The sequence below is a fragment of the Pestalotiopsis fici genome (genome assembly GCF_000516985.1).
Source record: "Pestalotiopsis fici W106-1 unplaced genomic scaffold PFICI_Scf_4, whole genome shotgun sequence".
NCBI lineage: Eukaryota > Fungi > Ascomycota > Sordariomycetes > Amphisphaeriales > Sporocadaceae > Pestalotiopsis > Pestalotiopsis fici.
In genome coordinates this window covers 470,755-496,736 of record NW_006917094.1, presented here as the reverse complement: position 1 = coordinate 496,736, position 25,982 = coordinate 470,755, and the positions used below count along the sequence as shown (strand labels likewise).

At 50.2% G+C, this 25,982-nt stretch overlaps 10 protein-coding genes across 10 annotated transcripts; 5 read left to right on the top strand and 5 right to left on the bottom strand.

Moving 5' to 3' along the window:
• Window positions 1-252: 252 nt before the first annotated feature.
• PFICI_06125 (uncharacterized protein) lies at window positions 253-2,167 on the top strand (the record flags this gene model as incomplete). The annotated part of the gene is made up of 3 exons (XM_007834706.1): window positions 253-463; window positions 562-1,798; window positions 1,855-2,167. 3 exons carry the CDS (start codon window positions 253-255, stop codon window positions 2,165-2,167), a joined length of 1,761 nt encoding a protein of 586 aa, XP_007832897.1.
• A 511-nt stretch (window positions 2,168-2,678) lies between these two features.
• On the bottom strand, window positions 2,679-3,992 carry PFICI_06124 (uncharacterized protein; the record flags this gene model as incomplete). Its single annotated transcript, XM_007834705.1, has 2 exons — window positions 2,679-3,095; window positions 3,168-3,992. 2 exons carry the CDS (start codon window positions 3,990-3,992, stop codon window positions 2,679-2,681), a joined length of 1,242 nt encoding a protein of 413 aa, XP_007832896.1.
• A 1,559-nt stretch (window positions 3,993-5,551) lies between these two features.
• On the top strand, window positions 5,552-8,095 carry PFICI_06123 (uncharacterized protein; the record flags this gene model as incomplete). The annotated part of the gene is made up of 1 exon (XM_007834704.1): window positions 5,552-8,095. One exon carries the CDS (start codon window positions 5,552-5,554, stop codon window positions 8,093-8,095), a length of 2,544 nt encoding a protein of 847 aa, XP_007832895.1.
• A 984-nt stretch (window positions 8,096-9,079) lies between these two features.
• PFICI_06122 (uncharacterized protein) lies at window positions 9,080-10,770 on the top strand (the record flags this gene model as incomplete). The annotated part of the gene is made up of 2 exons (XM_007834703.1): window positions 9,080-10,028; window positions 10,106-10,770. 2 exons carry the CDS (start codon window positions 9,080-9,082, stop codon window positions 10,768-10,770), a joined length of 1,614 nt encoding a protein of 537 aa, XP_007832894.1.
• A 194-nt stretch (window positions 10,771-10,964) lies between these two features.
• Window positions 10,965-13,895, bottom strand: PFICI_06121 (uncharacterized protein; the record flags this gene model as incomplete). The annotated part of the gene is made up of 1 exon (XM_007834702.1): window positions 10,965-13,895. One exon carries the CDS (start codon window positions 13,893-13,895, stop codon window positions 10,965-10,967), a length of 2,931 nt encoding a protein of 976 aa, XP_007832893.1.
• A 1,271-nt stretch (window positions 13,896-15,166) lies between these two features.
• PFICI_06120 (uncharacterized protein) lies at window positions 15,167-16,612 on the bottom strand (the record flags this gene model as incomplete). The annotated part of the gene is made up of 3 exons (XM_007834701.1): window positions 15,167-15,471; window positions 15,531-15,602; window positions 15,658-16,612. 3 exons carry the CDS (start codon window positions 16,610-16,612, stop codon window positions 15,167-15,169), a joined length of 1,332 nt encoding a protein of 443 aa, XP_007832892.1.
• Window positions 16,613-17,725: 1,113 nt separating this feature from the next.
• On the top strand, window positions 17,726-18,685 carry PFICI_06119 (uncharacterized protein; the record flags this gene model as incomplete). The annotated part of the gene is made up of 1 exon (XM_007834700.1): window positions 17,726-18,685. One exon carries the CDS (start codon window positions 17,726-17,728, stop codon window positions 18,683-18,685), a length of 960 nt encoding a protein of 319 aa, XP_007832891.1.
• Window positions 18,686-19,347: 662 nt separating this feature from the next.
• PFICI_06118 (uncharacterized protein) lies at window positions 19,348-20,181 on the bottom strand (the record flags this gene model as incomplete). The annotated part of the gene is made up of 4 exons (XM_007834699.1): window positions 19,348-19,568; window positions 19,653-19,830; window positions 19,917-20,113; window positions 20,166-20,181. 4 exons carry the CDS (start codon window positions 20,179-20,181, stop codon window positions 19,348-19,350), a joined length of 612 nt encoding a protein of 203 aa, XP_007832890.1.
• An 889-nt stretch (window positions 20,182-21,070) lies between these two features.
• Window positions 21,071-22,414, top strand: PFICI_06117 (uncharacterized protein; the record flags this gene model as incomplete). Its single annotated transcript, XM_007834698.1, has 1 exon — window positions 21,071-22,414. The coding sequence occupies one exon, from the start codon at window positions 21,071-21,073 to the stop codon at window positions 22,412-22,414; it is 1,344 nt and encodes a 447-aa protein (XP_007832889.1).
• A 448-nt stretch (window positions 22,415-22,862) lies between these two features.
• PFICI_06116 (uncharacterized protein) lies at window positions 22,863-24,773 on the bottom strand (the record flags this gene model as incomplete). Its single annotated transcript, XM_007834697.1, has 3 exons — window positions 22,863-24,296; window positions 24,352-24,527; window positions 24,590-24,773. 3 exons carry the CDS (start codon window positions 24,771-24,773, stop codon window positions 22,863-22,865), a joined length of 1,794 nt encoding a protein of 597 aa, XP_007832888.1.
• Window positions 24,774-25,982: the final 1,209 nt, after the last annotated feature.

Sequence of the window (25,982 nt, the reverse complement as noted above, 5' to 3'; positions counted from 1 at the left end):
TTCCTGCCACCAGTTAAACATGCCCTTATTTTCCTAGAATAAAGCAGACTCGGCTGCCCGCTTTTTTCCCTTTCCTCTCCATGTTTTCGCTTCGACCTTGAGCAGCTTCTAGGTTAGCATCGATTGCAACATCTGGGTTTCGCATCGCGTCAACGCTAAGTTCCCGCAACTCGCCCAATCGCGACTCTTCATTTTTTTTGCCTTTCCTATTTTCCCGCCCAATCATATAACTCCTCTTCTCAACAAGAGTCAATGTCTCTCGCCCAGCATGTTACCGCATTCGAGGGCGTCGACCGAGAAAGTCCATTCCTAGATGATGATGATTGCGATGTCCGGAGCGAGCCGCGGTGGCGTCGATTGAGCTTCGACGCTTTTGCGCCCACCGATCCCCTGGCCTTTGTTGAAGTCGTTGATCCTGTTCCGCACATTGCCGCGTACAAGATCTCCCCAGCTAGGCGTATAGGTAAGTCGCTTTACAATCATTTTCCGAGACCATTCATATTGGCGCTCCAATCCAGGGCCAAAAAAAAAAAAAAACTTCGACTAACTCGAAACAAACAGTCCAGGTTGCTTTCGCTGTCCTTATTTGCTGCCTTGCTTCCGGTATCGTCTTTGGCTATGCCTCTCTGAAGCCAGTTCTTATAGCAGAAGGCGTCTATAGAGAACTATGCTCTTCAACCAATGCGACCGAAGATGATCAAGACCCCTTTGAGGTGCCTTGCACGGAGCAGGATCTCCGTCTCAACCTGTTCTTCGTTGCGGCCTCCATCACTACCAACGTTTCGTCCCTGTTTGCTGGTGCATCCTTGGATCGATTCGGGCGGCGAGTCTGCTACATTGCTTCTTCCCTCTTCATCATTGTCGGTTGTTTGCTGATGGGCTATGCATTCGCCATTCCCGAGTTTGATGGTTATCTAGTGGGCAATATCTTTCTGGCCTTGGGTGGAACATTCCTCTTTGTGCCTAGTTTCCAACTCGCCAACGCGTTTCCCAAACACAGCGGACTTGTCGTGGCTGTAATCACTGGCGCGTTTGACGCTTCTGCTGCCGTCTTTCTGTTTTATCGGCTGGCCTGGGAAGCTACCAGCCATCGGTTTGAGCCATCGCAATTCTTCTTTGCCTACATTGGAGTGGCCGTGATCATGCTCATTGGAGAGTTTGCCTTGATGCCCAAGGGCGAGTATCATACAACACCAGAGCTGGAGCACAAGATTGAGAAAGCACAAGACACCATGCGGGATATGCATGATTCGGACCAAGAACTGAGCGACGGAGAATTGGAACGGGTTCGCAGCCACCGTGCTGATACCCGCCAAGCCAAGCTGGATCGTCTCGAGGATCTCATTGGAGACGCTGACCAGAGAGAAGAGAGAGCGCAGATTCAGGAGGAGCGACACGTGGTCAGCGGCGTCTGGGGCGTGCTCCACGGCCTTCCTGCCCACAAGCAAATGCTTACCCCTTGGTTCATTCTCATCCTCCTTCTAACGGTACTGCAGATGCTCAGAATGAACTACTTCATCGCCACCATCCGTGCCCAATACCGCTACATGCTGAGCTCGGAAGAGTACGCTGTGGCAATCAATGACTTTTTCGACATTGCCTTGCCCGTTGGCGGTATCGCCGCTACTCCCTTCATTGGCATGCTACTCAATAACATGAGTGTCGCCACTGTCCTTGCTGTCCTCACCGGCTATATTGCGTTGATCGGAGTTCTGAACTGCCTACCGTTTGTCTGGGCCGGCTATGCGACTGTGATCAGTTTCGTTCTGTTTCGCCCGCTTTACTACTCGGCTGTATCGTAAGTATAGGTGCATCCTGTTACGATATCATCCCAGTCACGCTAACATTACTTAGTGACTATGCCACCAAGGTGTTTGGCTTTGCCACATTCGGTCGTGTATACGGTATGATCACCTGCCTTAGTGGGCTGGTGAATTTTAGTCAGTCTGGACTTGATGCCCTCACGCATGGACCTCTAAATGGTGATCCTACCCCTATCAATGCTGTCATGGGCGTGCTGGGTACGATAATAGGCATAGCAATCACCAGCTATGTCTACATCAAGGGTAGGGACTTTGAAGTTGAAGTTCACCACGAGGATGCTCCCGCTCTGGAGCGCATGCCGTTGATTCGCGAAAATTCTGCCGAGTACGGCACGCAAGGTTGAGCATTTTGCATTTTGCCAATGATGATGAGAAGTCCTTGTTTCCAGCTTGTTCGATCATGTTCACATCAGCCGGCGTTTGGGGCGAATGTTTCACTCCCTAGTATGCTATCATGTCATCAAATGAGACTTATGACACGAACTTGTTATGATGGGATCAATTGTTAGGACGGCATAGGTAATCATAGTTACGGAGTTGCGGGCGTGCGATAATTTGTCTAATATGTATTTCTACCACGATAATGCTTTTACTTCAATTGCGAATCCTGTCTGAGTGCACCCAAGCCCACGTCGGTTGCGTTCAAGCAATTCTACCTGTCCTTGCAGATTCCGCCTAAACGTCAAGTAGTTAAATTATCGAGCCATGGTTGAAGGCCACATTGCATTGCCCTAGGTTGCCATAATCACATATACGAGAAACCAGACCTGGTGAGTAACAAGTCAAGATGCTATCTTTGATGCTCCATCTCTCAAGATCCTCTTCATGTATCATGAACCCTGTGAAACGACGCAATCACTTCCATTCCTTGACATAATTGAAGTAACCAAGGACCAAGCCAATGATCACGAGAGTGATAGTTCCGGTGACAGTATTGGACCAAGCTTCCATTGCTCTCAACCGGGCCTCACCGGCCCACGGAGCATCGATACCGGCTTCTTCATCGGGCTCCACACTCGCCTCATATGGCTCCAACTCATCTTGGGACTCGAGGATCCGTGACAATTGTTCGCTTGAGAACTGCCCAACGTAATCAAGCTTGGAGGATCGATGGAGAAGTCGTTTTCTCTGGGCAAGAGAGCCTACGCCAAGTCCTTCAAATAAATCATCAGACCGTGGTGTGATGGTCTCTTGATCCCTGAGCGACGACACCAAAGGGCCAAATTGGGTAAGATGGGCCAAGGTGATGATTAGGACGTGATCTTTGGACAGCTCATAGTTTGGGAAATATCATTCAAGGAGTTTCCTTTCATCCATAGTGACAAGGCCAAGGAGACCAAACACCTTGTCCCTCGGGTCGCCGCACATTGACTTGCGATGCTCAGTAATCAGACGATGAAGCGGTTGGAGGAAGTCTGGGTGCTTATCCACATGCCGACCAAGAATCAGTGGGAGTGCACCGTGTGCATCAATGTTTGACCGCGCTTGTCGGGAGGCTTTGGGGAGAGGATCATCAGACAAATGGTCGATTCCCGCCTCCCGGCAAAGTATATCACTGAATTCGTCGCCGTCGATGCTCCAGTTGCTGCAATGCAGCCTAATGTGGCGGGCCAGAAGGAACTCTTGTATCACCCAGACTCGCGACCAATACGAGCGATTGGAAACATCAATCATTGAATCTTGCCAGTCGAACAAGTCCGTATCCAATGTCTTAATTGGAGCGTTGTTGATGTTCTCAACCGTAACATGGTCGGGCAGGCTAACTAGACCAAGCCAAATCGAGACGAATGCTGCATCGCGGTATGTTTGGTCCATAACACGGACCTGTGCTGTCTTCTCGACATCATCGCTCTGGTTGATACAAATCGCATCAACCCAGAGATAACCGACGGGCGATGTCTGCTGGGCTCGACCCAGGTAGTAGAGGCATGACCAGAGGTTGGGCCGGACGTTGAATTTCTGGCCATTCAAATAGATGACCTCGGATGGTGACTGATCCCCCCAAGTATACGACACGGCAGTGTAATCTGGCACCGCTGTTCTCCGTAGCTGGATGATTCTGAAAGAGAGTCTTTTTTGGGAGATTTCGATGGGTTGAAGCAGCCGAAGCCAGGCGGAGTCTATGCGAGACTGGTAGTTGAACGGTGGAGAGAGAAATGTCGCCGACATGGTTGTGTTTGCCCATTCAATTTATGGCTACAACATTACTTAGATTTGAAAAATGGAGAGCATTTACTACCTGTATAAGAAGTTCCAGAATTCGTGTGAATAACAGTTTCTGCTTGCGACTTAATAGTGATCCTTGAAAAAGTCTTCGTGTACCTTTACTGGCGAGGCTCCCGCCAATGAGCCGGCATTGGTTGCAACCCCTCACTATGTTTTCTTTTCTTTTCCTCTCCTTTCCCCTCCTTGCAGAAAGGCTGCCTGAGATAGTGTAACCTATGCCTGGATCTCGAGCGACTACGACAAGTTTAAAAAAAAAAACCGGACAAAAGCCCCCAAACGGCTCACTACATTCGTATATGGTTTTTCTCCTGAAGATTTGGTCATGGTTTGGCAAGATGGTTATGCTCTTGTGGGTCAATTACCTATATAATAGATTAACATTAAACTTCAAGTAGCAATAATAATTATGAGCTTATAGGTCTAGCGAGACATAACCTGTTAGCAACGGGATGTTTTGAGATGTTCGTCAAGCTCTCTCGTGAACAAAAGGAACGAGGCTGAGGCTTGGTCTCCTGGTGTGTTTAAATCAGACCGGCCTTGATTGTGAAGTGCATATTAACGTCACCCTTGAGATTATGTCTGTGCTGGCTCCACTAGACAGGACTTCTTGGTCTCGTGGTACCGCGGAATGCAAATGAATTTCTACATTTATTTCTGCTGCCTACAGAAAAAGAAACACTTCTTGGCAGAAGGACTGCACAGGCGGCTTCGCTTTCCAGCGCAGAGATTGCATGATGTCGTGGTTGGTGCACATCGAGATGCCCAAAGTGCAATTTGCATAATCGTGAAACCCATGAGGCGAGAAGTGGCTGCAATCGAGCTTACCCAGTGCATGGCCGTACGTATTGGTTGTGGGGAATTGAGGTGCTGGAAAGCCCAAAATAGGTCACTAAATCTAACGTTGCAATGCTAGAAGTTAAGCTTAATCCAGTGCACTTCAGTGGTTTACCTGTGCAGAAAGAACAACCTCCGCCAACGAGGGTTCTAAATTAGCTTGAAACTTCTCAAGTTAGCCTTTCCGTAGAATGAGAATAATACTCCTTCTCCCTCTCAGGTTTCATACGATCACGACCGGAATACCAAAATCTTGGATCTCTCATACCTTGGGCAAGATTCTTGAGTCCTGCCAAGCCATTGACTTGCGAAATTAGCCTCCTTTCACCGTATGTACCTTGCCATCTTTTTCTTCCTATTAGTTCAGCTCGCTTGGGCCTTGGGCCCGCTTCCTGATTGCTGGGAGCGCCGACTCGACTCGACGACAGCGCCTCCTTTGGGGGCGGGGATCGACATGAAAAGACGCGAAGGATCCAAGTAGGGAGCCTCTAACAGGGGTCTTTTCAGAGCGTCAGCTGCTTGTCAAAGTCGCCTTTTTTGTAGAAAACATTTCCCTGGAAGAATTCTTGCTCTTAAAGAACTCCAAGAGCCTCGTCGTTGAATTTGTGCTTCATTGTGGTTGATTCCGTTCTCGTCTCCCCACGCTTTGCGAATGCATCGAACTCGCCATGCCACAGTGGGAGCCAGTACCACTGACTGACATCCCAGGAGGAGGGTCACAATGGATTGAGGAGCCCGGTACGGGACGAGTCGCGCGAGGCAGCAATCGTTCATGGCTACAAAAACTGGCCATATTTTCGAAGCATCGCGCGAAGACAAGCAAGGATCGGTTCATAGACTACTGGAAGGGATGGCGAACCGGAATTGCATTCTGCATCACCGTTTCTTCAGCGGTGCTTGCTCTGAACCTGGTTCTGGCAACTATAGCCCAGCTCAACAAGACGCGAAATCTGGCCGGCATCGTAGTCGAAGACGGCCTTTCGACTTTTCATGAAGGAAGCTGCCAAACAACGAAAACGATTTCACTTGTTACGCATTTAATTATCAACATTCTGTCGACTCTTTTATTGGGATGCTCAAATTACTGCATGCAAATATTGGCATCGCCTACCAGAGACGAAATTGATGCTGCTCACAGCAAACGACAATGGCTACGAATCGGCGTGCCAAATTTCCAGAACCTCGCACACGTCGATTGGCGGAGGTCAGTACTCTGTGTTCTGCTCGCTGTCACCTCGCTTCCGTTGCATTTGCTGTGGAATTCGGCCATTGTCCAAACTGTCAGTTCGAACGACTTTTATGTCGGTGGTGTAACATCCAACTTTGATTCTGGCATCAATGCCACCGTGGATGGTCCTCTTTTTATCGAGGGGTGGTATACGGGAGATCACCAGAACTTTAGCGATGTCTGGCTCAAGGCCATGAGCGGCCCAAATGTCACTCGTCTTACGGCTTCTGATTGCATCACGGAATATGGTACGCCGATGCTTCAAAAATACAGCAATGTCGCCCTTGTGTTCAACCTTGAGAACAAAACAAACACCTTGCTCTTTGCAGGGATTCACACTACTGGTGCAGATGAACATGGCGATAATGGAACGATCGGTGTTGGAGACACCTGGGTCTGTGGCTTTCCATCTCCCTTTTCGACCGTGTGTGAGATTTCAAGCCTCGCTGAAAACAACGGCTCATACTGGACTCCATTGTCCGCCGCCTCGGGCTGGAGGACCTTGGAATCAAACCAGTACCTAGCAGATATCGCCAGTTCCAATACCTCTGTCACGGGATGTCTCGCAGAGACCGTCGACAGGCCATGCCGTATCGGAACCACACCCGCCATACTTTATGTGGTTGCTGCCGCCAATGCCATCAAGGTATTCTGCTTCTTATGCACATGGGTTCTAACGTCTCACCAGCCACGGCGCGCAGGTGAGGAGCGCATCGTCACAAATGGAGATTTGATCGCAAGTTATCTGCGCCAACCCGATACTCGATTCGCCGGGCGGTGTCTTGCATCAGCTCGCCTCGTCCGGAAAGGCGGTAGGCAACAAGGCCACGACATGACCGAGGCAGGCTTCTGGGATTTCGGAACAGAAATGCCTCTTCAGTGGCTTGGCGGACAAAGCCAACGGCAAAACAAAACAGTCGGAGAGTCCTCACCGTCACGATTGCCGTCATTGCCATTCTTCAGGCGAAAACAGTCACATCGGGGAAAGAGGGCGGTGGAGAAAGCACCACGCTGGCACACTGGCCCATCTGGGGTGACATGGTTGACATACATGCTACCGTCCGGCTTGTCCATCATTGCTCTCATTGCCCTATTCTTTGCTTTTGGCTTAGATGGCTATCTCTTCCTCGACTTTGGCCAGGCCTCCACCCAGGCCACAATCTCGGTGGGTAAAGGATCCGGACCGGGCGAGAGCTTGGGTGTCGTCAGGAGCACTCTAATCGCCAACGTGCCACAAGTTGCCGTAACATATGTCTATGTTGCGTGCAACTCGGTGCTGACGTCGATGCTTGCTCATCATGAAATTAGCTCCTACGCCGTACGTGATCGCGGCCTCCGAGTCAGTTTCCCGAGACGACACACGGCACAACGTGGAACGTATTTCTTGCAGTTGCCTTGGAAATTTGCTATTCCTCTCATGACCATAAGCACAGTTTTACACTGGTGTCTGTCGCAAAGCCTGTTTGTCCTTCGCGTCTCGGTCTATAAACCAGACGGTCTCGAGGATCTGGATAATCTGATTTCAACTGTTGGATACTCTTCTGGCCCAATTTTGGCATCGCTGGGTATCTTGGCACTCTTTCTCTTGGGCGTCTGTGCGCTGGGTTGGTTCAAGAGGTATGAAGGAGCAAATTATATGCCATTGGTTGCAAATTGCAGCGCCTCCTTGGCTGCCGCAACCTGCCCTCCCCTACGTCAAGCTGGATCGCCAGATATTGAGACTAGTCATGAGAGACAGGCAGGAAAATCAAATGACCCGGGCTTATATTCAAATATGAGGTACAACGTCGAAACTGCCTACGACTCTCAGTTCTCAATTGGGCATGACTCGAATTCAAGGGCCGAACGATGCCTGGCGGAAGAAAAATTGTTTTGGGGTGAATTTTCTGTTCATGATGGCAAGGCTACGGATGACGAGGTATCGCATGCTGGCTTTAGTGCAGGAGAAGTCGGCCGGATCCAGATTGGCCATCTATATGCCTGAATAACTAAGTAGATTTCTGGCTCAGCAAATACTGAGCACCAAACGCGCAAATTAACACAAGACAGTTTCTGCGATTGGTGTTTCCCGGTAGTGAATAGCAGCGCATTCCGTACTTATACTAGTCAATCATCACTCGGCCAAATCATAGGTTCATACGGCGACAATCAAGGGGAACCCCAGGTATTTGTCAACGTGTGAACGAAATGATGATTTACACCTCCTCCAGCATAATATACGTTAGATCGGTACATGCCCCATATTTCTTTGCTCTGGTGTGCCTGGTATCTTCCCTTGTTTTTTCTATGGTACAATACGGCTTATAGAAATTTCTAGCAACTGGTGTGGGCACCAGGCGAAGAACCTCTATAACAGCCAGTATTAAGCAGCACAAAATATATGGGAGAGTACGTGGTAAATCACTGGATTCAAATATGGGGCTTGGTACCGATCTAACGTTTATAATGCTGGAGGAGGTGTATAACAACTTCTGGAGAATTATCGGAGGTTGTTGGGACTGTGGGCGGTTATTGCAAGGGTGAGAACTCTAATCACTGGTTATCACACGGCTGTCTGAGTCTATAAAAGTGCCAAGTACAATGATGTCAGCGCGCTATAGTCCGGTGGGTCACGGTGAAATGCGGCCAAATATCATTCAAAATTTCTCAGAATCTTGATTGAAAACGAGAACAATTAGACATCTCTTGAAGCGTGATTTCAATTCAAGTATATTTATCTGCAACCAATCTGATGCAAATAAAGTATAAGAAGGGATAGTCACCACATGCATGTGATCTACAGAGCATTCCCATCTGTCTCCACGGACTATGTAATAGCCCCACCATAGCTTCTCATGTGCAACCCACTGTGCGCCTCAAGTTTTTCATTTTCTCGAACGATATAAACTTCTACAACTACGTTAAGTTGTCCAACCCCTGCCCCAATTGGTTGACAAACTATACAATTCTGCTCAGAGTTCATGTCAACATGGACCCATTAACGACGCTGCCCACGGAGATTGTCCTGCGGATCTTAGAGTTTGCATCGCCAGACAGCTTGGCCAAGCTCACGCGACTCAATCAGGCCTGGCACGGCTTCATTGACGCCGACTATGCGGACGTGATATACGCAGCCAAGGTCGAAGATGATATGTCAACAGGGGCAGCAGTACGCGGAGGCGCCGAGCCAGCCGATGCCTTCCGGGCCGCAACGTCGTTTGCAAAGTACGGCCACGAGACCGCGTCGTGGAAGGAGGCGTGCCGGCGGCGGATGCAGCTGGCCCGCAACTGGAACGCCTACCGCCCTACCACGACCGAGTCCATCATCCACGTGGACGCGCCCGAGCACTTTGTCTGGCGCTTCAAGCCCGACTTTGCGCGGCGGCTCGTCATCTCCACGAGCCAGGCCGGCGGCGTCTTTGTCACCGACATGGACACGGGCGCGGCGCTGTGGTCGCTGCAGGGCGACGGCGAGGTGCGCGGCTACGCCCACCTCGAGTACGAGCCCGACACCGGGACGGCCGTGTGGGACCGCTTCGGCAACACCCTCGAGGTCTGGCGGACGGACCTCGCGGGCCTGCCCAGGGGCCAGTTCCGGCAGGTGGAGCTGCTTCACCACGACGCCGAGACGCGCGGGTTTCAACTGTCCTATTGCACCCTGTGCGTCGTGTCGACCGACGGGCACGGCTTCGTCTATAATGTGCCCCCGGGTGAGGAGAAGCCCACTCTGCGCACCCGTCTCGACATTCCGCATGGTGCCGTGGGTCATCTAGACCAAAATGAGCGTGCAGTCATGTATTCCATGGGCGCCGAGGGGTACCACTTTTATGATAAAACGACGGGCGAGTCCTTGGGCCAGCTGCGGCCGCACCAGGTAGACCCGTTTAAAATGTACCATGTCAACCATCCCACATCGCCGCGCTCTGATTTTGCCATGGGTAAGTTGTAGCAACACATGGCGGCAAATGCTTCTTTCCAAACCTGTAATGTTTCTCGATGCACTAACATGGAGCAGTCCGTCGTGAGATTCTAAGACTCGTCCCTTCAGACGACCAAGACCACGCCCCCTTTCCTCCAAGGACGCCACAACAAGACCGTCTAACGCCCTGCCGAATCATTCCTGGGGCACTCAGGTCCGGGCAGCCCATTCCCGCAGCCGTGCACACCCCGCCGATATCAGACGACGAGTGGGGCGCCGGCATGCTCGACGGAAACACCATGGTCGGAGTTTCCAGGGGCGGCCGCGTCGTGGTGTGCTCCGACTGGGAGCGGGCCCTGCGCAGCGACGCTGATCTTGCCGCCGTCACGTCCATTATTGAGTGCGAGCCGAGCAATGGCGCAGAATTCGACCTGGGTGGCTGGCTGTCGATAAGCGAGACGGCTGGAGGCAAGCGCGTCCTCTTTGAAATCAGGAACAAGATTTACATCTTGACCCTCGATGCCAATGCGGCCATTACCACGGAGGCTCCCGTCTTGGTGGCTACAACGAGTCTGCCTGACCTTGGCGTGCCAGTTAGCTTCATGGGCGTGTACGATGATTGTATTATGAGCACCTTTACTATGGTAAGACCTACAATGGAAGATTCTGCGGGTGTGGACGAACATGGCGAAATCATTCCGACCCTGCGAGTCACTCCCACAAAAATCATCAGGGTATTAAGCTTTGCCCCGGAGAGTTGAAAAGTTTGTGGTTTCTAATGGGAAATATTGTCCATATTTCAAGCAAAGACATAGACAAATATGGCGCGTCAAAATGATCAGACGTAAATTAGAGTGTATTTCGCCGGCTTTACAAACAAGAAGCAGTGCACTCATTAAATATGTACCTAGGGAAGATGCCTTGACGCCACAACCATGAACACCCATATACCTTCTTATACCGTATATGACTTATTACCGTATACTAATCCATCATTAAGTTTGGTGATTGCGACCCAATCGGGAGTATATTGGAGAGCTTGGTCCAGTGCTGGGATTGCTCCTTGCTTGTTCGCGTCGTTCCATTTACAAAACACCTCAACATCAATCTTCTTGTCAAGGTCTATGCCTGCTGGCCATTCAACCTCTACCGCCCATGGCTTGTCCCAGTCGCGGCGATAGAGCATGATACTGTCCAAGCCACTCTTGGGGATTGCTCCAAAGCGGCTATCGACCGGATTGCCGCCCTTGACCTGGAATTTGGAGACTGGCTCGGGAAACCGCACGCCACAAACTCTCGTCTCAACACCATCGATTTCAAAGTGGAGTTTGTGAGAGTCTCGAGTGGCATTGAAAGAGATCCAATCTGTGAGATTTTGGTGTCGAGGGCCGACCTGCGGCAGCACCGTAGAGCCATTGTACGTGCAATAGCCCATATCAGGTCTGTCGGATGCCTTGGCCTCGCATGATACCTCACTGTTCATAGCAGATGGTATCACTGCCATAGCTTGGCGCACGTATTCTTCAACACCCATCAAATGCACGAATGATTCTCCCGTATCTAGGTTGACATCTTGGGAAAAGTAGATCTTGTACCTGGATGAAGCACTAAAGGGGAAAACGATTAGGTTATACGTCAGTGTGGCGGCAAAGACCACAAGGAGAAGCAGAGGAATGTGGTGGGTGATCCTGTGGGCAAATGGCGTGATGGGCAGGACGAGCAATATGCTAGTGATAGCCACCAAAAGATATGGGATCAGCGTACTGCCTCCATCGGCGCCAGTCTCCTTGACAGATGCTACTAGTGCCAGACCCAACTGACCGAACACTGTGAAGAAAAATGGTCCAATCAGAAGGAATTGGAAAAACCAAAGCCAGCTTGGTAGCTTGCCCGACCATGGCTGCTCGTGGCCGAATGGTTCGCTGCTGGTACCGTCCCCGGCCGATGATTGATTTTCGCTACTAGACACAGGTCTTCGATACACTGTTCCAAAAGTCGAGCCTCGGTTCTTGTTGCTGCTTCCACCGATCAGAGGGCTATCCTCGGTCGCCTCATCGCCCTGTTCATCGCCATCCTGAGCTGCACCAGGTTCGCTTTGGGATTCAGCCTGGTTGTCCGGCTCGGTACCAAGGGACTCGCGCGAGGAGTGATTGGCGTAGACCTTTTGGGCAAATGCCGACTTCTTTGGTAATCCAGATAGTTCCAACAGACTGAGTAGAGTGGCCAAAAAGACAGCTGATTGCAGAAATACAAATGGGTAGCCTGCGGCAATGTGACGCTGATGTTCGTAAACCGTCACTGCTACCAAAAATGCCCATGTCATGAGGAACAACCATAGCAATGCGTAACCCCGATGCAGTGCACTGGGCCGGGAGAAATTTGCTGCTGCCACAATGACCCAGAATGTAAAGTAGAAGAGGGACAGCATCATGGCCCAGACTGTGTACTCGTGGCTGTAAATGACAAAGGGGTTGATCTTCTTGAGTAGATATGCCGAGCCGACGACCAGCGCTCCCGCGACAAGGAGCGCAAACGGGAACCGGACAATTCCTTTGAGACCGCCAAGCGCAACCGACACCGAAACGCCCTCGTCCTCTTGAGCGGACTTCTTTGATGAGAAGAAGTAAAACTTGTCGCATCGAGCAAGAATCACGGAGAGCAAAATAAGAGCGAGGGGTGTCACTACTAGCAGACTGACAGACCATGCAAACAAGTCGTTCAAGCCGACCATGATGAAAGCCTTCCCAAACAAGTCGAACCAAACACCGTCACTCGGAGAACCATTGGAGACCTTGCTTTGATCTTGATCTGGCCGCTCGCCAAGGAAAGTTTCGCCAGTATCGCCAGACAGTCTGCTAGTGGTATGAACGGCGTGCGACAGCATGTGCCACAAGCTGTGGACGGATGTGTGGCGAGTGTCATCTTGATTCGTGTGGTACCTCGCACGGGGTCTGTAGAAGGCCAGGTCGAGGCCGCGCATGCCGTAGATATCATGAAAGACGGAGTAGTCAGTACCACTTCGAATGACTCCAAGTTGCCAAGCATCGGAGAACACCACAGATCCAAAAGGATTTGTGCCACCTTGGTACGCGCGAGTAACCTCGGCATCGGTGGTTCTGAATAGATTGGCTTTGCCTCCAGCCGCAGCACCCTCTAGGTTCAAGAAAACATGGCAAAAAGGCATGAGTGGGTGGTAACCGAATGCGCGTGCGCCCCAGAGCCAATCCTCCTCATTGTTGTTCAAAAGAGCCACGATGCCCCGCTCTGGCTGGTTGTGCTCGAGGGAGAAGTATTTGATGAGCTGAAGAATGGACACTACAGCCATACCATCGTCAGTGGCGCCGAATCCTGTCGAAACAGAATCGAAATGCGCATTCACCAGGACCCCTCCTTTGCCTATGGGCTTTTCCTTGGAGTCGCTCTCCCACCAACTCCCAGCAGGATCCTGTTTGCCACGGATATAAACGGCGATATTGTTGGCCTCGAAATATGTCCCAATGGTCTTGGGGTGAAAGTCTGGGCCTTGGAGAGGTTTCGGGGCCCTCTCGTCACCTGCCATGGTGATGTTGTTGACTTTGTCGTCGAATATGACGAGGTTGTCGCTGTGGGCCCCGGTCTCTGATTTGATCGCACTTATTCTCTCGAGAAGCCACTTGCGGACAACATCATTTTCCCGACTATTGTACGGGTGATACGCTCGAGAGAGGGTGGCAAGATCGGACCAGGCCTCGACGAGATTGAGGCCATCTTGGAGTTTCTCGGGGGAGGGAGCCGCCGGAACAGTCTCATGGACGATGATCAGAGGTATGAGCAGCGCAAGATAGGCCAGCGCGGTCCAGAAGGTGACCTGCTTAGGACGGAAGGCGATGGGGTTGGGGACAGCCATGATGTCGGCTCAAGAGGACGGTGGTCGTACTGAGCAAGACGAGACGTCCATGCGACAGCAGCCGAGAAGAAGCTAATAAGTCAATCGGGTTGTTCTCATGGACAGAAAGGAACAACAACAAAATAACAAAAAAATGGTCCGACAGGGCAGCTGCAGAGCCATGATCCCCGAGAACGTCATTCTGGGTTGTTGCCGGTTATCTCGTCGCAATTGAGGGGCTGTCCAGGTGACGAAGGCGCTAATGTATGGTAAGGGTCCGCCTGTAACCGTTGGAGACAAAGGCCCAAGCTCCTTGCGTTCGGCTAGAGTTTCTAGGCCAGAATCGCCAAACTACAAGGGATCGTAGGCGGGGGCAGCCCACCCAAGGACTAGACCCTAGGACCAAAAAAAGCAACACGGAATAATTGCTTATCGTGCAATCGTCGCAAGCATTATTCTTGCGGTCTTCAGCACGCCTCACTTGTCGCGAAAAAAATCTGTTCATCACAACTAGCAGATGGTCGGGCTGATACACCTCATCAAAGAAGCCTTACATGTATAAGAAAATGCTGCCAGTCTTGTATAATGCGTCTCCATACCTGTTACCCAGCAACATGACGAGTAAAGAGACATGTGAAAACAACAGTACGACGACCACTGGCGCCGCGATCCACTCGTTAGTTTCAACCCATCAAGAAAGTATGGATCGAGTATACAGCTCGAGCCCCATCAACACTGTCTTCCGCTTTTTGGGGGTTCAAGTTGGTCCATAAAACCGTAAGTCCTTCGTAGCGAATGAATGGGATCATAAAAGACAGCAGCTTGGCATATTCATTTCGCTTATAGTTGTTCGCTATTGACTGCATCATATAATTTGTAGGAAATAATAGAAATTGTGACTTGGTTATCTTGAAGACCAAAGCTGCCCCCCTGAAAGAAAAAAGAAGAAAAGTAAAAAGAACTGGCTTTGTCAGTCAATTTTGACTCCACCCCGGGAAGATCTTGTGCGTGTGGCATACATAATCCTAATTGCGCGATACATGCAACTCGCAGATAGTATACATGTATACTTGTTGATCTTGTGAAACGAACGAGTCGAAGAAGATGAGGTTAATATGAAAATGATTCTTCTAAACAAGAAAGGAATGGTGCGCACAACGGAGAGTCAAAAGCCCCTGCAGTACAATCGGTAGCCTCTTCTGGCGAATCATTCCGACTCAATTGACCAGGAAGTTGTTGTTGTTTCGCTGAGTCGTTGGCTTTTTGCGATCGTGTCCTACTGGAGACATTGATCAGGGATGCTTTCGCGAATTGCTCAGTGAGGCAGATGGAATAGGCCGGTGGATATGTGCTGACTGCGGCGTGCGCAAAGGAGTATCCTGAATTATTTGGTATCTGATAACCGTCCTGGTTCCATTCTCGATTACTCGATCTTCGTCGTTTCTGGTTTCCGGCACTGATTGTAATGTCCCCTCATTGGTTTCGTGGTCCTCGGGACCCTCATCACCGGAGGCGGAGATATCATCATGGTCGAGGTCAAGTTTTATTTCCTCCCATATGTCTTCTGCCAACTCGAGAACTTTTCCAGATGGTCGATCTATGAGCATAATCAGTCTTGATTATCCAGATTTGAAGAAGGATTCAATACAAGCTTACAATCAAAAAGCCCACACTCCGGGCCCTCGCCGTCTTTGTTTAGTCTGTCTTTCGGGACCGTATCCCAGCACACTTTTCACCGGCCATGTGAGTAGTGCGAAGAATGAGCCATCAAGGTGGTACTAACCTCTTCTCGCACATTTATAAAATATTGATTCATTTGAAGGATAATGATCAAGATCGAATATGTCGGAATGATACTCCAAAAAGTGTTGAAAAGCACGTCCCCTGCCAAAAGGCTTTTTCGTGAATATCCCGCCATCAAGGAACTCTGTCACCATTCCGTTGCACGTTGCTCGGATTTCGGTCGCATTTGGGCATCTCAGGACATAGGAGTTGCGGGGATCTTCCCGCAAGGTGAAAATAAACTCCTCGATGTATACATCAGAACTCCTGATACGGGGCTGTCTGAATTCTGGTCCCACGTTGCTTTGCCTGATACCTCTTCGGCGTTGCTGCTTGATGTGATGCAAGTAATCTCTTGTTTCAGAATGACGGGCCCCGGCAGAGATATCCAACCAGGAGTCGCAGTTTCTGATGGCATTTGCCCTAGGTTGTGGCGCATGGTCGTCTGGTTCATCCTCAGAAAGCTCAATGACTTGCAGTTCTTCAGCACGCGGTCCTGAATCCCGCATCCATTCATACTCATGGCTCATGTCTGCATCACGAGCGTCTTCCCAAGTATCGGTGGTGTCATAATATCCCACTCTTCTCCCTTGCAATACTTTTTCGAGTATATGGCCAAATGGTTTCGGTCGGGTCCTAGACAACTCGACCATAGAGTATTGGGAACCAGAACGGCTATTTAAAGCTTTGATGTTCTTTAACTTTCTAGCCTTCTCTGCCTCAAAAGAGATTATCAGCTCGGCAGCAGTATCAATCTCTTTCTCGCAGAATCTGGCAATGTTCTCTTCAATGCCGATAAGCTGATCTCTCAGAACTTTGGCAGCGTCTTGGATATTGCCGAGTTCTTCTTCAAGGCGATTCAGAGCCACATCTTCGTCAATCGTTCGGTGCGCGTGGCGACTTGTGTCGAAAGGGTTATTCGTGGTATGATATGATGCAATCTCTGACGGACCCATGTTCAATCGAGGAAATTGAGTATGAAGCCTGCGGTTGCAAAGCATAGTCTTTCAATCGAGGGTCTGGTGAGGATGTGCGAAGAAGAAAGGAATTTTGAATGCGACAAGCTTAGGACGATTTAAGAATAGTACACCCCTAATCTTCCGAGGTGGGTACAATCTCACGCACGAAATCAGTTAAAAAATTGAAGAGCCGAAACAGGGTCGACAGCTGTCAATTGCATGGCATATTAATGATTTCACATAGATATAAATGCTCCTTTAATTTTTAAAATGCTACAAGGTCAGTAGTGACCCTGAGAAAGTCCAGCTTAGTCGCCGCAAGATGGTGGTTAAGTGGTGGAGGTGCCTCAAAAAGTGAGGCCCAAAATATGCTATTTAACACTGTTGGAGATCGTTACATGATGGTTACATGCTATACTACTATGTATTGTCAATTGAAAAAAGTGGACCATTTCTTCACCTCATGCGCCACATTGTGGCTGAGGAATATGGCAGCTTGTCTAGCACAACGAGAGGGGATCGTCGAGTCTGATAGTGTGAGATTGCCCAAGTATTTATGTACATTCTATCGTTTGGAAGGAAAAGATCGGTTTTTCTCGCATCAATTCCGCAGTTTGTCAATTCAAACTGTCCAGCCAGTCATTTATAGGTACCTAGTCGCTACATAGTATTGACCAGTGATACACAGCTTTCTTGCATAACTGACACTCGCCAAATTCAATGATTAAGAAGTGGCAGCGCGGCATATAAAGCATCCGATTAATGGACATTTCAACTTTCATTCAAGATGCTTACCTAGTATCGATTCCAAATTCTTAGTTGCGTTGTCTTATTTTCCTTCTAGTGCTGAGATGCTTGGCTAAACATAGTCCGATTTCCGCATAATCCGCCAGCTCAAACTCCGCCGCTTAGCCCATAGTCCGCAACGCCGCTCTTACGATATGACAGCTCCGAGTCCCAACCTGAAGTCTAATGGTAGCGATTCGTATAAAAACATGCATTTACAGCCATCCGTGTAATGTATCTCACCGAACTATTCATGTGTCGACTGAGCTATCTAGGAGTCCACTCAACCATATCATTCAAAAACAAACCCAATTTTCAACCATCATGGCACCCTCTAAACGACTCACGGTTTTCATAACTGGATGCTCACCAGGTGGAATGGGAGCCGCACTCGCATCGGCCTTCCATGCAGCTGGACACCATGTATTTGCTACTGCACGCGACCCTTCGAAGCTGTCTGATCTCGCATCTCAAGGCATAGAGATCCTGACTCTTGATGTGACGTCGGCCTCTTCTATCGAGTCTGCCGTCGAGGCTGTCGAGCGCTCTATTTCGACCAAGTCTAGTTCTGACAATGATTCCGTCCCGGCAGGACTGGATATTCTCATCAACAATGCTGGTGGACACTATACGGCGCCAATTTCGGACGCATCACTAGCCTCGGCCAAGGCGCTTTTCGATCTAAACGTATGGGCCCAGCTTGCTGTAACTCAAGCACTGTTGCCTTTATTAATGAGATCCCGATCCTCTGCTCCTTCGGCTGCCAAGGACGATCTCGCAGTACCAATGATAGTCAACCATACCTCTGTCGGCTCAGTGGCGGCTTTGCCTTTTCAGGGCGTTTACAGTGCTTCAAAAGCTGCCTTTGCACGACTATCCGATGCGATGCGACTAGAGTTCGCAGCCCTGGGAATTCGCGTGGTCGAGCTCAAAACCGCCATGGTCATGACGAATTTCATCAAGAACAGTCAAAACAACAATGTCGAGGGCAAATCGCAACAGCTGCCTCGAGGATCTCTATTTGAGCCAGCCCGCGCCGTTGTGGAGGATGTCATGAGCCAAGACCAATTCGATGGGCGAGGCATCACGGCCGAACAGTGGGCTGCTGGAGTTGTGAGTGACTTGATGCAGCGAAACCCCCCGGCTATTATCTGGAGAGGCCAAGATGCGATTTGGGGGCGATTCATGAGTCTGATGCCCACCTGGATGGTTGATGGGTTACTGCGGAAGATGATGAAACTGGACGTTGTGGAGCAGATTATGAAGGAGAGTAGCAAGGACTGAGGCAGATATAGAGCCCAGGGGCTCAAGGATCTGCTACTGCCCGGGGAAGGTGTCGTAGCCATGAGAACTGCAAGTAGGACAGCCGCAGTGACCCTTGCTGTACAGGGAGACACGATGAGGGCCTCCATAGATGTTGCGGCAAATGTCGTCAATGTGTACAGAAGAGAACTCAGGGTTTGGGGTGTCACAAGCGGCTATGTTGACTCGTACTTGACGCGCTTCGCCAGTGCAGTCCCCATGCTCGTAGTAGGTCACATTCCAACCATATGATAGTCAATTATACATCGCCTTCCCCAGAAACACTAAAGAGAGTTAAAACTGGTCATGTGAGCACCGTAACGGACATATTCGATTGTGTCAAGCCTATTTGGCAAGCGGCCGTCAGGCTGACAAAAATGGGCTGATTCCATCGCTTGCGATACAAGAAGTTGTGTTGGCGGTTAAACTAATGATTCAGCACGGCTCTGATGGAGACAGATTCTTTGCCAGTATAGAGAGTTACGTCTCCACTGTAGCCTCACCACCGATACCGAAATTTCTGGAATTGATTAGTGATGCTTTTAATCCCGTACGTCTCCAAAATCATACTTCATCACTGAGCCATCTAGTTCTTCTCACTTAGCTTGATATCATAAGATTCGTTGAGATGTTTCTTTGTATCCTCAAACCAGACCATAGAGCTCAGCAAACGGGTCGTCTGTCTGATTCAATGCGTTCCACTCCATCATAATCCTGATGCGCTCGCTCTCGTTCCTCCCATACACATGCTCGATCCACGCAAGGGTCATGTCCGTGCCGGCGCTCACACCGGAGCTGGTCCAGAGATTTCCATCAACCACCCACCTCGCCTTGGCGATCCAGTTCACGTCTTCGGCGCCGTCGACTGACTTGACCTAGTCGAATGCGGCCTTGTTGGTGGTGGCATTCTTGCCCGCAATCATGCCAGTCCGTGCCAGAATCGACGTACCAGTGCAGACCGTCATCATGTAGTCCAAGTCGGGATCATCAACTCGAGCCTTGAGCCAGTCAACGTGCGGCTGCGTGGCATTCAGGTTGCGAGTTCCCGCGCCTCCGGGGACCATGATGACGTCGAGATCAAGATCATCATCAAACGTATTCGTTGGGAGCACGAATTCACTAAAATACTATATCAAGTATGGAGAGTCAGTAAAACTTGACTTAAACCGCATCCAGACAACTGTTTATTAACCGACGATAGCGATGTACTGACCTGTGACAACCATGTCGATGTACCTTGGTACACGCCGTCGATAATGGTGCGGTCGATGCTGACGGGCTTGAGGTCTGTCGATAGCAAGGAGAGTGTCATCGGGTGCTGTATTGAGAGTAGATTCAAGGCGTTCAGAGGTCCAAAGACGTCCAACGCTGTCAACGCTGGAAATAACAATACAGCAATGCGCAATGGAGCTGTGTAATGAAATTAGCCAACTTTGTTGTTTCCTTCTTCCAGTCGTCATACCTGTTGTGTTTGACATTTTGGAAATGGCGTGCAGAGAACGGATCAACACAATCTCGAAGAACAGTATAAGCAAAGATGGAGTTGGCAGAAATTTTAGATTCGGTTTTGTTTGGTTTGGAATACCAGTTTGAAACGAATAGTTTTCCTCTGGTTTACGGTGTTAATACTTCTGTATAATAGGGGGTGTTTCTGAGTTCTTCTCAGAGCACTTTAAAGTCAAAGCGAGGAGCCACATTGGCTAGAGCAGATTTGAGAAAGTTTTAATATACTAAGATGGTCGAAGGGTGTGATGGAGATTAATTACAACACAGCGCAGCGAATAGTCTATCGAGCCAAAGCTGTAGGATTGCGGGACCTTTCTTGGCAGAATTCTTCAGTACTTGGCACAACGAGATCGTATCATATTTCAAAGAGAAAACATGAATATTTGTGAATAGTGCGACTTGGATCCATATTCGGGTGATGGATTATTACAGTATCTAGTATGTCAATGTTTATAAATTCATGACAGTGGTCATTGTGCACTAGATATGATATGTAGTTAGGGGCCATGCGGTTTCGCTCGTCTTGGGAAGAATTCAAAGATGAACAGATACAGGTGTAAATTTATTGCCAAAGCTACCTTAGTATACGACTTCCGCATGATATTGTGTGTTGCATATGTAGGTATGTAGGGTGAGGATAGATACATGGATGTTGACATGTACTGTGCTCGCGGTACCCACTTGCTTGTACGTTGGGTTCAGCACCCTACTGGCGGTACTGGGGCAAGCTCCCGCCATCTGTAGACGCTAAGAGCAGCGCGTGCCTTGGCGGGTGACGCCCTGGATTTTTTTTTTAAGCTCGGTCTTGAACAGTTCGTCATGGCTTGCTTGTACTGACCGATCTCAATACGGTCAGCAATCATGCGCACAACACAATGGGTGTGTCAACGATGCGCCTTCGCTTTGAGGAGCTCTGCTGCTGGCCGAGGCCAATTACCTCGGCCTGTGCAATTGCTGTCTCGTAGATATGCGACCAACGATGCTACGACTGCGACGACCCTTCCACCAGCCCTGCTGCAACGCGCCCGCAACATTGCCGCCGAGCACAAAGACTTGCAAACCACCTTGGCAGAGGATTTTGACGCAAAGGCCGCGAAACGACTGGGCGATCTGAGCAGGGTCGCGAATGCCCTGGCAGAATGGGACACGGCGCGATCGTCTCTAGAGGAGCTCAACTCCCTCATCTCGTCCCCGGATTCCGACAAGGAGCTCCAGGCACTGGCACGAGATGAGCTCGAAACGACGCATGCCTCATTGGCAAACATGACGAATGCCCTGACAGCTTCATTGACGCCGCGCGATCCTTACGCAGACATGCCATGTCTGTTGGAAATACGACCTGGTCCAGGTGGGCAGGAGGGTCGCTACTTTGCCGACGCCCTCTTCAAAATGTACCGCGCGTATTGTGCTCGCGTAGGAATACGAACCAACATTGTAAAATACGAAACAGTGGACGGCGGAGAGACTCAAGGAGGCGCCGGCTCAGAAACACCCCTCAGCGAAGCAGTCATTGAGATTCTCGACACGGGCGCATACGACCGGTTCCGCGGTGAGGCGGGCATGCACCGTGTGCAGCGTGTTCCCGCCACCGAGACCAAGGGGCGGACGCACACGAGTGCCGTTGCCGTCTGGGTTCTGCCCAGTTTCCCCGAGGGTGGCTCCGAAGCCGAAGCCGACTTCAACGACCCAACGTCCGATTTCTACATTGACCCTAAGGAGGTCAGGGCGGAGAAGATGCGAGCTGGTGGTGCCGGAGGACAACATGTCAACAAGACCGAATCCGCCATTCGTCTAACGCACGTACCTACCGGAACAGTGGTTTCGATACAAGATTCACGATCGCAGCATCAAAACAGAGACAAGGCATGGCAACTTTTGCGATCCCGCGTAGCTTCACAAAGGAGAGAAGAGAGGGAAGAAAAGGCAGCTACTCTGAGAAACAGCGTCCTCAGTAAGGAAAAGATCACCAGAGGTGACAAGATCAGAACATACAACTACCAGCAGGACCGCTGTACCGATCACCGAGCTGGTTTCGATGTACACAATCTTCCCGATGTGTTGGCTGGAGGAGAGGTGCTTCAAAAGGTCATGGATAGCACCAAGGAATACCTCGTGGCAAGAGACATTCGAGCTCTGATTGCAGAAGAGGAGCTCATAGCAAAAGAGGAAGAAGCTGCTGCCAATGGGAAACAAAACAAGAAATAATGACATGAACGCCCGGGTGGTATGTTTCCGTTTCCGACACCACACATTGACAAAGGCAATGTTTGTCGCATTCGTCCACTGCCAGAACATAGACTGTACCATACTGTATTACAATCAGACAAAGAGAAATGGATGTCTTTGACTGCTTTGGGGCTGGTACAAATCACTAGGGCATAAGCCAGTGTATTATCAGACTGCGTCCGTCTGGTCCCCGACGGAGTATGAATGAAATAATCGTGATACGTGAGACCGAGTTTCCAAGAATGGAGGCATGAAGCAATAATGTTATCAGGAACAATCTTGATTTCTTTTCTCGCTATCCCCATTTTCATACATTATCGTCATTTTCGTCAATTAGCTTCATTTTCATGACATGTTTCTAACTGTCTATTACAACCAAGTTACTCAAGGCTGAGCCTATTGTTACCATCTTGCCACTACCGCCGAATTACAGCAAGTAGACCATGCCGGCAATAATGCCAACAAGGCCCCAACGCTCAAAGCGCAGGCTTCCGGCGACACTGCGGGCTTGCACAGACGAGCTGGACTCTGCGGCTGAATCCACAGTTTCTGATCCGTCATAGTAGGTATACGGACCCGTGCCGTTTCCCAAGGGACCCGTCGACTGCGGCGCGGTTGGCTCCGTCTCAAAGGGCGTGGTGTCGCTAAGGTTGCTGATGCGGCCGAGGAGGAACTCGAGCTGGCGGAAGGCCGCGCTGGGGGCGTACTGCGGAATCATGTGGCCCGAGATGTCAACCGAGACGTAGGTCAGACCGCGCTCCGTGTGCGCCACACCCGCGACGCCGGCGCTGGCCATGGTGGCGAGCAGGGTCGGGTCTTCCTCGTAGCCAATAGTGTCCGCGGTGCTCAGGGCGTGGTAGGGAATGTAAAAGGGCTCCACGGGCGTCTTTTCGAATCCCAGCTTGCCGCCAAACGTCATGTTTTGGATCGAGAGCAGAGTGCCGTTGGCCAGCAGAATCATGTCCAGGATACCGTGGCCAATGATGACGTTTTGGGTCTTGTCAATCACGTTGGGCAATACCTTGTAGCCAGAGGGGTCAGAGGTATCTCCGCGTCCGGTGAAAACATTGCCTGAAGAGCACTCTTCCCATTCCTGGATGGGAGCGTTAATGGCCTGTTGCACGTCGGTACGGTTAAAGTACACATCGGCACCTTCGGGGATGTAGAAGAGAGAGCCAGGGAAACCGAGAACGTCCCACAGCAGAGGACAGGTGGTGGCGACCTGGTACACATCAAAGCAAGGGTTGACGGAAAAGACCTCATTGTAGACGTAATACCAGAGGTTGGCGCATTCGTCCGACAAATCGCTGGTGCTCGGCTGAGGGCCCGGAGGAGGGTACTGGAGGTAGGTGGCCGAGAAGTTGGCGAAGCCACAAGAATCGTGCTGCTCGTGCAGGTAGTCATTGAAGGAATCGTTGAACGGCATCAAGTTGGTGTGGTAGTCGACGAATGGCACAACCGTGTGACTTGTCTGCACAATATCGTCCATGAGTACAGGGTCGTAGATCATCAAACCGCCCAGGTCGTAGTAGGTGGTGTCGTTGGCGTCCAGCATGGCAGATCCAATGTACGGACAGTACATGCCTGCATAGGACTCGCCAGTAATGTACACCTTGTAGCCTTGCATGGAGAACAGCTCGATGAAGTTCTTCCAGAAGCCGAGGAACTGTGCTGCGACATCCTCCTCATTTGATGCAGTGACGTTGCCCTGGGAGAAACCTGTACCGATAGGCTGCTCAATGTAGACAATGTTTGTCAAGCGATGCCAACTCCAAGGGTTGGGTACCGGCTTGAAAGTTCCGTACTGCCAAATGAATGGGCCGTGTTCTTGAATCAGACCCTCCAGAGACGAGCAGCCGGGCTGTGTAACAAGTCAGCAATACACGACCTATCAATTGGCACCTAAATTCACTTACGCCTCCATTGAGCCACAGCAGAATTTCCTTGTCTGCCTTTTCATTCTCGGATGGGAAGAACCAGAAGTAGAGCTTCTCAGCTGCCTCTGGGTCATCTGTAATTGAAAGCAGCCCAGCATACGACTCGCCGATATCGAAGTCGACGTCTGGGAGACTGGTGCCATTTACGGCAAAGCCTGTCATGTGCGTGTCAGCAAGTTTCATTCCACCATCATCATTGCCAAAGAGCTCTCCGTACTCGTTGTATTGTCGTTGAGGAACTTTGATCCAGTTGTCTGCCTGTTGGCAAGGTAATGAGAGACAAAGTTGTCGTCGGTCTTGAGGGCTGCCCTCGGTGCCTGCTTGCCCACATGCTGCCAGCTTCGGGACTCGGCCAATGCTGCCAACGGCAACAGGCTGGATGCGATGGATGACCAGCGCATTTTTGCTCACTTTCCTCTTGACTGAATTGAAAAAAACCAATTGGTGTTTTATTGAAACAACCAGCTTGGCAATCTCTAAATCACAACCAAAGCAATGTCGACTCCAGTGGGACAGCAAAAGCTGGTGGAGCAAAAAGGATGCAAGGAACGGTTGGGCGACATGTTATATGACGAGCACAATGCGACGCCATCAGGGTCACATCATGGCCAATAGATAAGAAACGGCAAGCAGCAGGGGCCGACTTTTTGATGACGATCCGGAGAGAGAGAACACGACCGGGCGAGGGCGGGTTTTCTCCACTCGAGCAGCGAACAGGCAGATGCCGCATAGGTTTGGGCGAATCGCGTCGAGGCATCTCTGCTAGGCTTGTGATCGCTCAATGGTTCTTTTGTGGATGGGTTCTGTTTGGCCTCCCTATCTGGGAAGCTGGTCAACGCCAGCATGGGCTGTGATAGGCGGACCTCTACCGTTGCGGCGTAGTTTGCGCAGGGATCTAGAGGGGCTTGGGGAAGGACCCCCAGGGCCTCCCAGATCCGAGTTTCAGAGCGCCGGTTCTTTGTCTGCTCTTGGCGCCCAATTTGACAAGCGATCAAAAAATTGTTCGATCCGCCCATCTGAAGAATGTATTTCGTAAAGTCTTTGACATGATTAATCGTACAGGAGCCCGGCGGCGATCAGACGATCGATCCGAGAGACTAGTGGCCAGCTACTGCATATGTGAGTCGCACGGTCGGTATCTAGCATTTCATTCGCGGCCAAAGGCGGTCAGGTCCCTTTGTAATACAGCTCAAATATGCTGGCAGGTAACAAGGACGTTGGAAAACAAAGAGAAACAGAACAGATTCATCATGAGCCACGTGCTTGGCGTGCAGTGCCAAGCCCGGGCGACGATGTTACGTCCACACTAGAGAAGAGCCTCAATGCTTGGAACTTGCAAGTCCACCTTGACCTTGGCAATCTTACTGGAAGTAAGACCTCCACGCTCAGAGTGATGGAAGAAAGAATGAATTACTTGCAAGGTAAATGGTGCAGTTCAATGATTGAAGAACATAAAACAATTTCATTCGTACAAGATGATGCACCATTGGCTATTGGATGGTGCAATCCAATTACCTACTACACGTACACGACCTCACAAGACGTTGCATGGCAGAAGGAAGGCCACAGACTATTGATTCATGTATCTCAATTAATCTATTTCGAAAAGG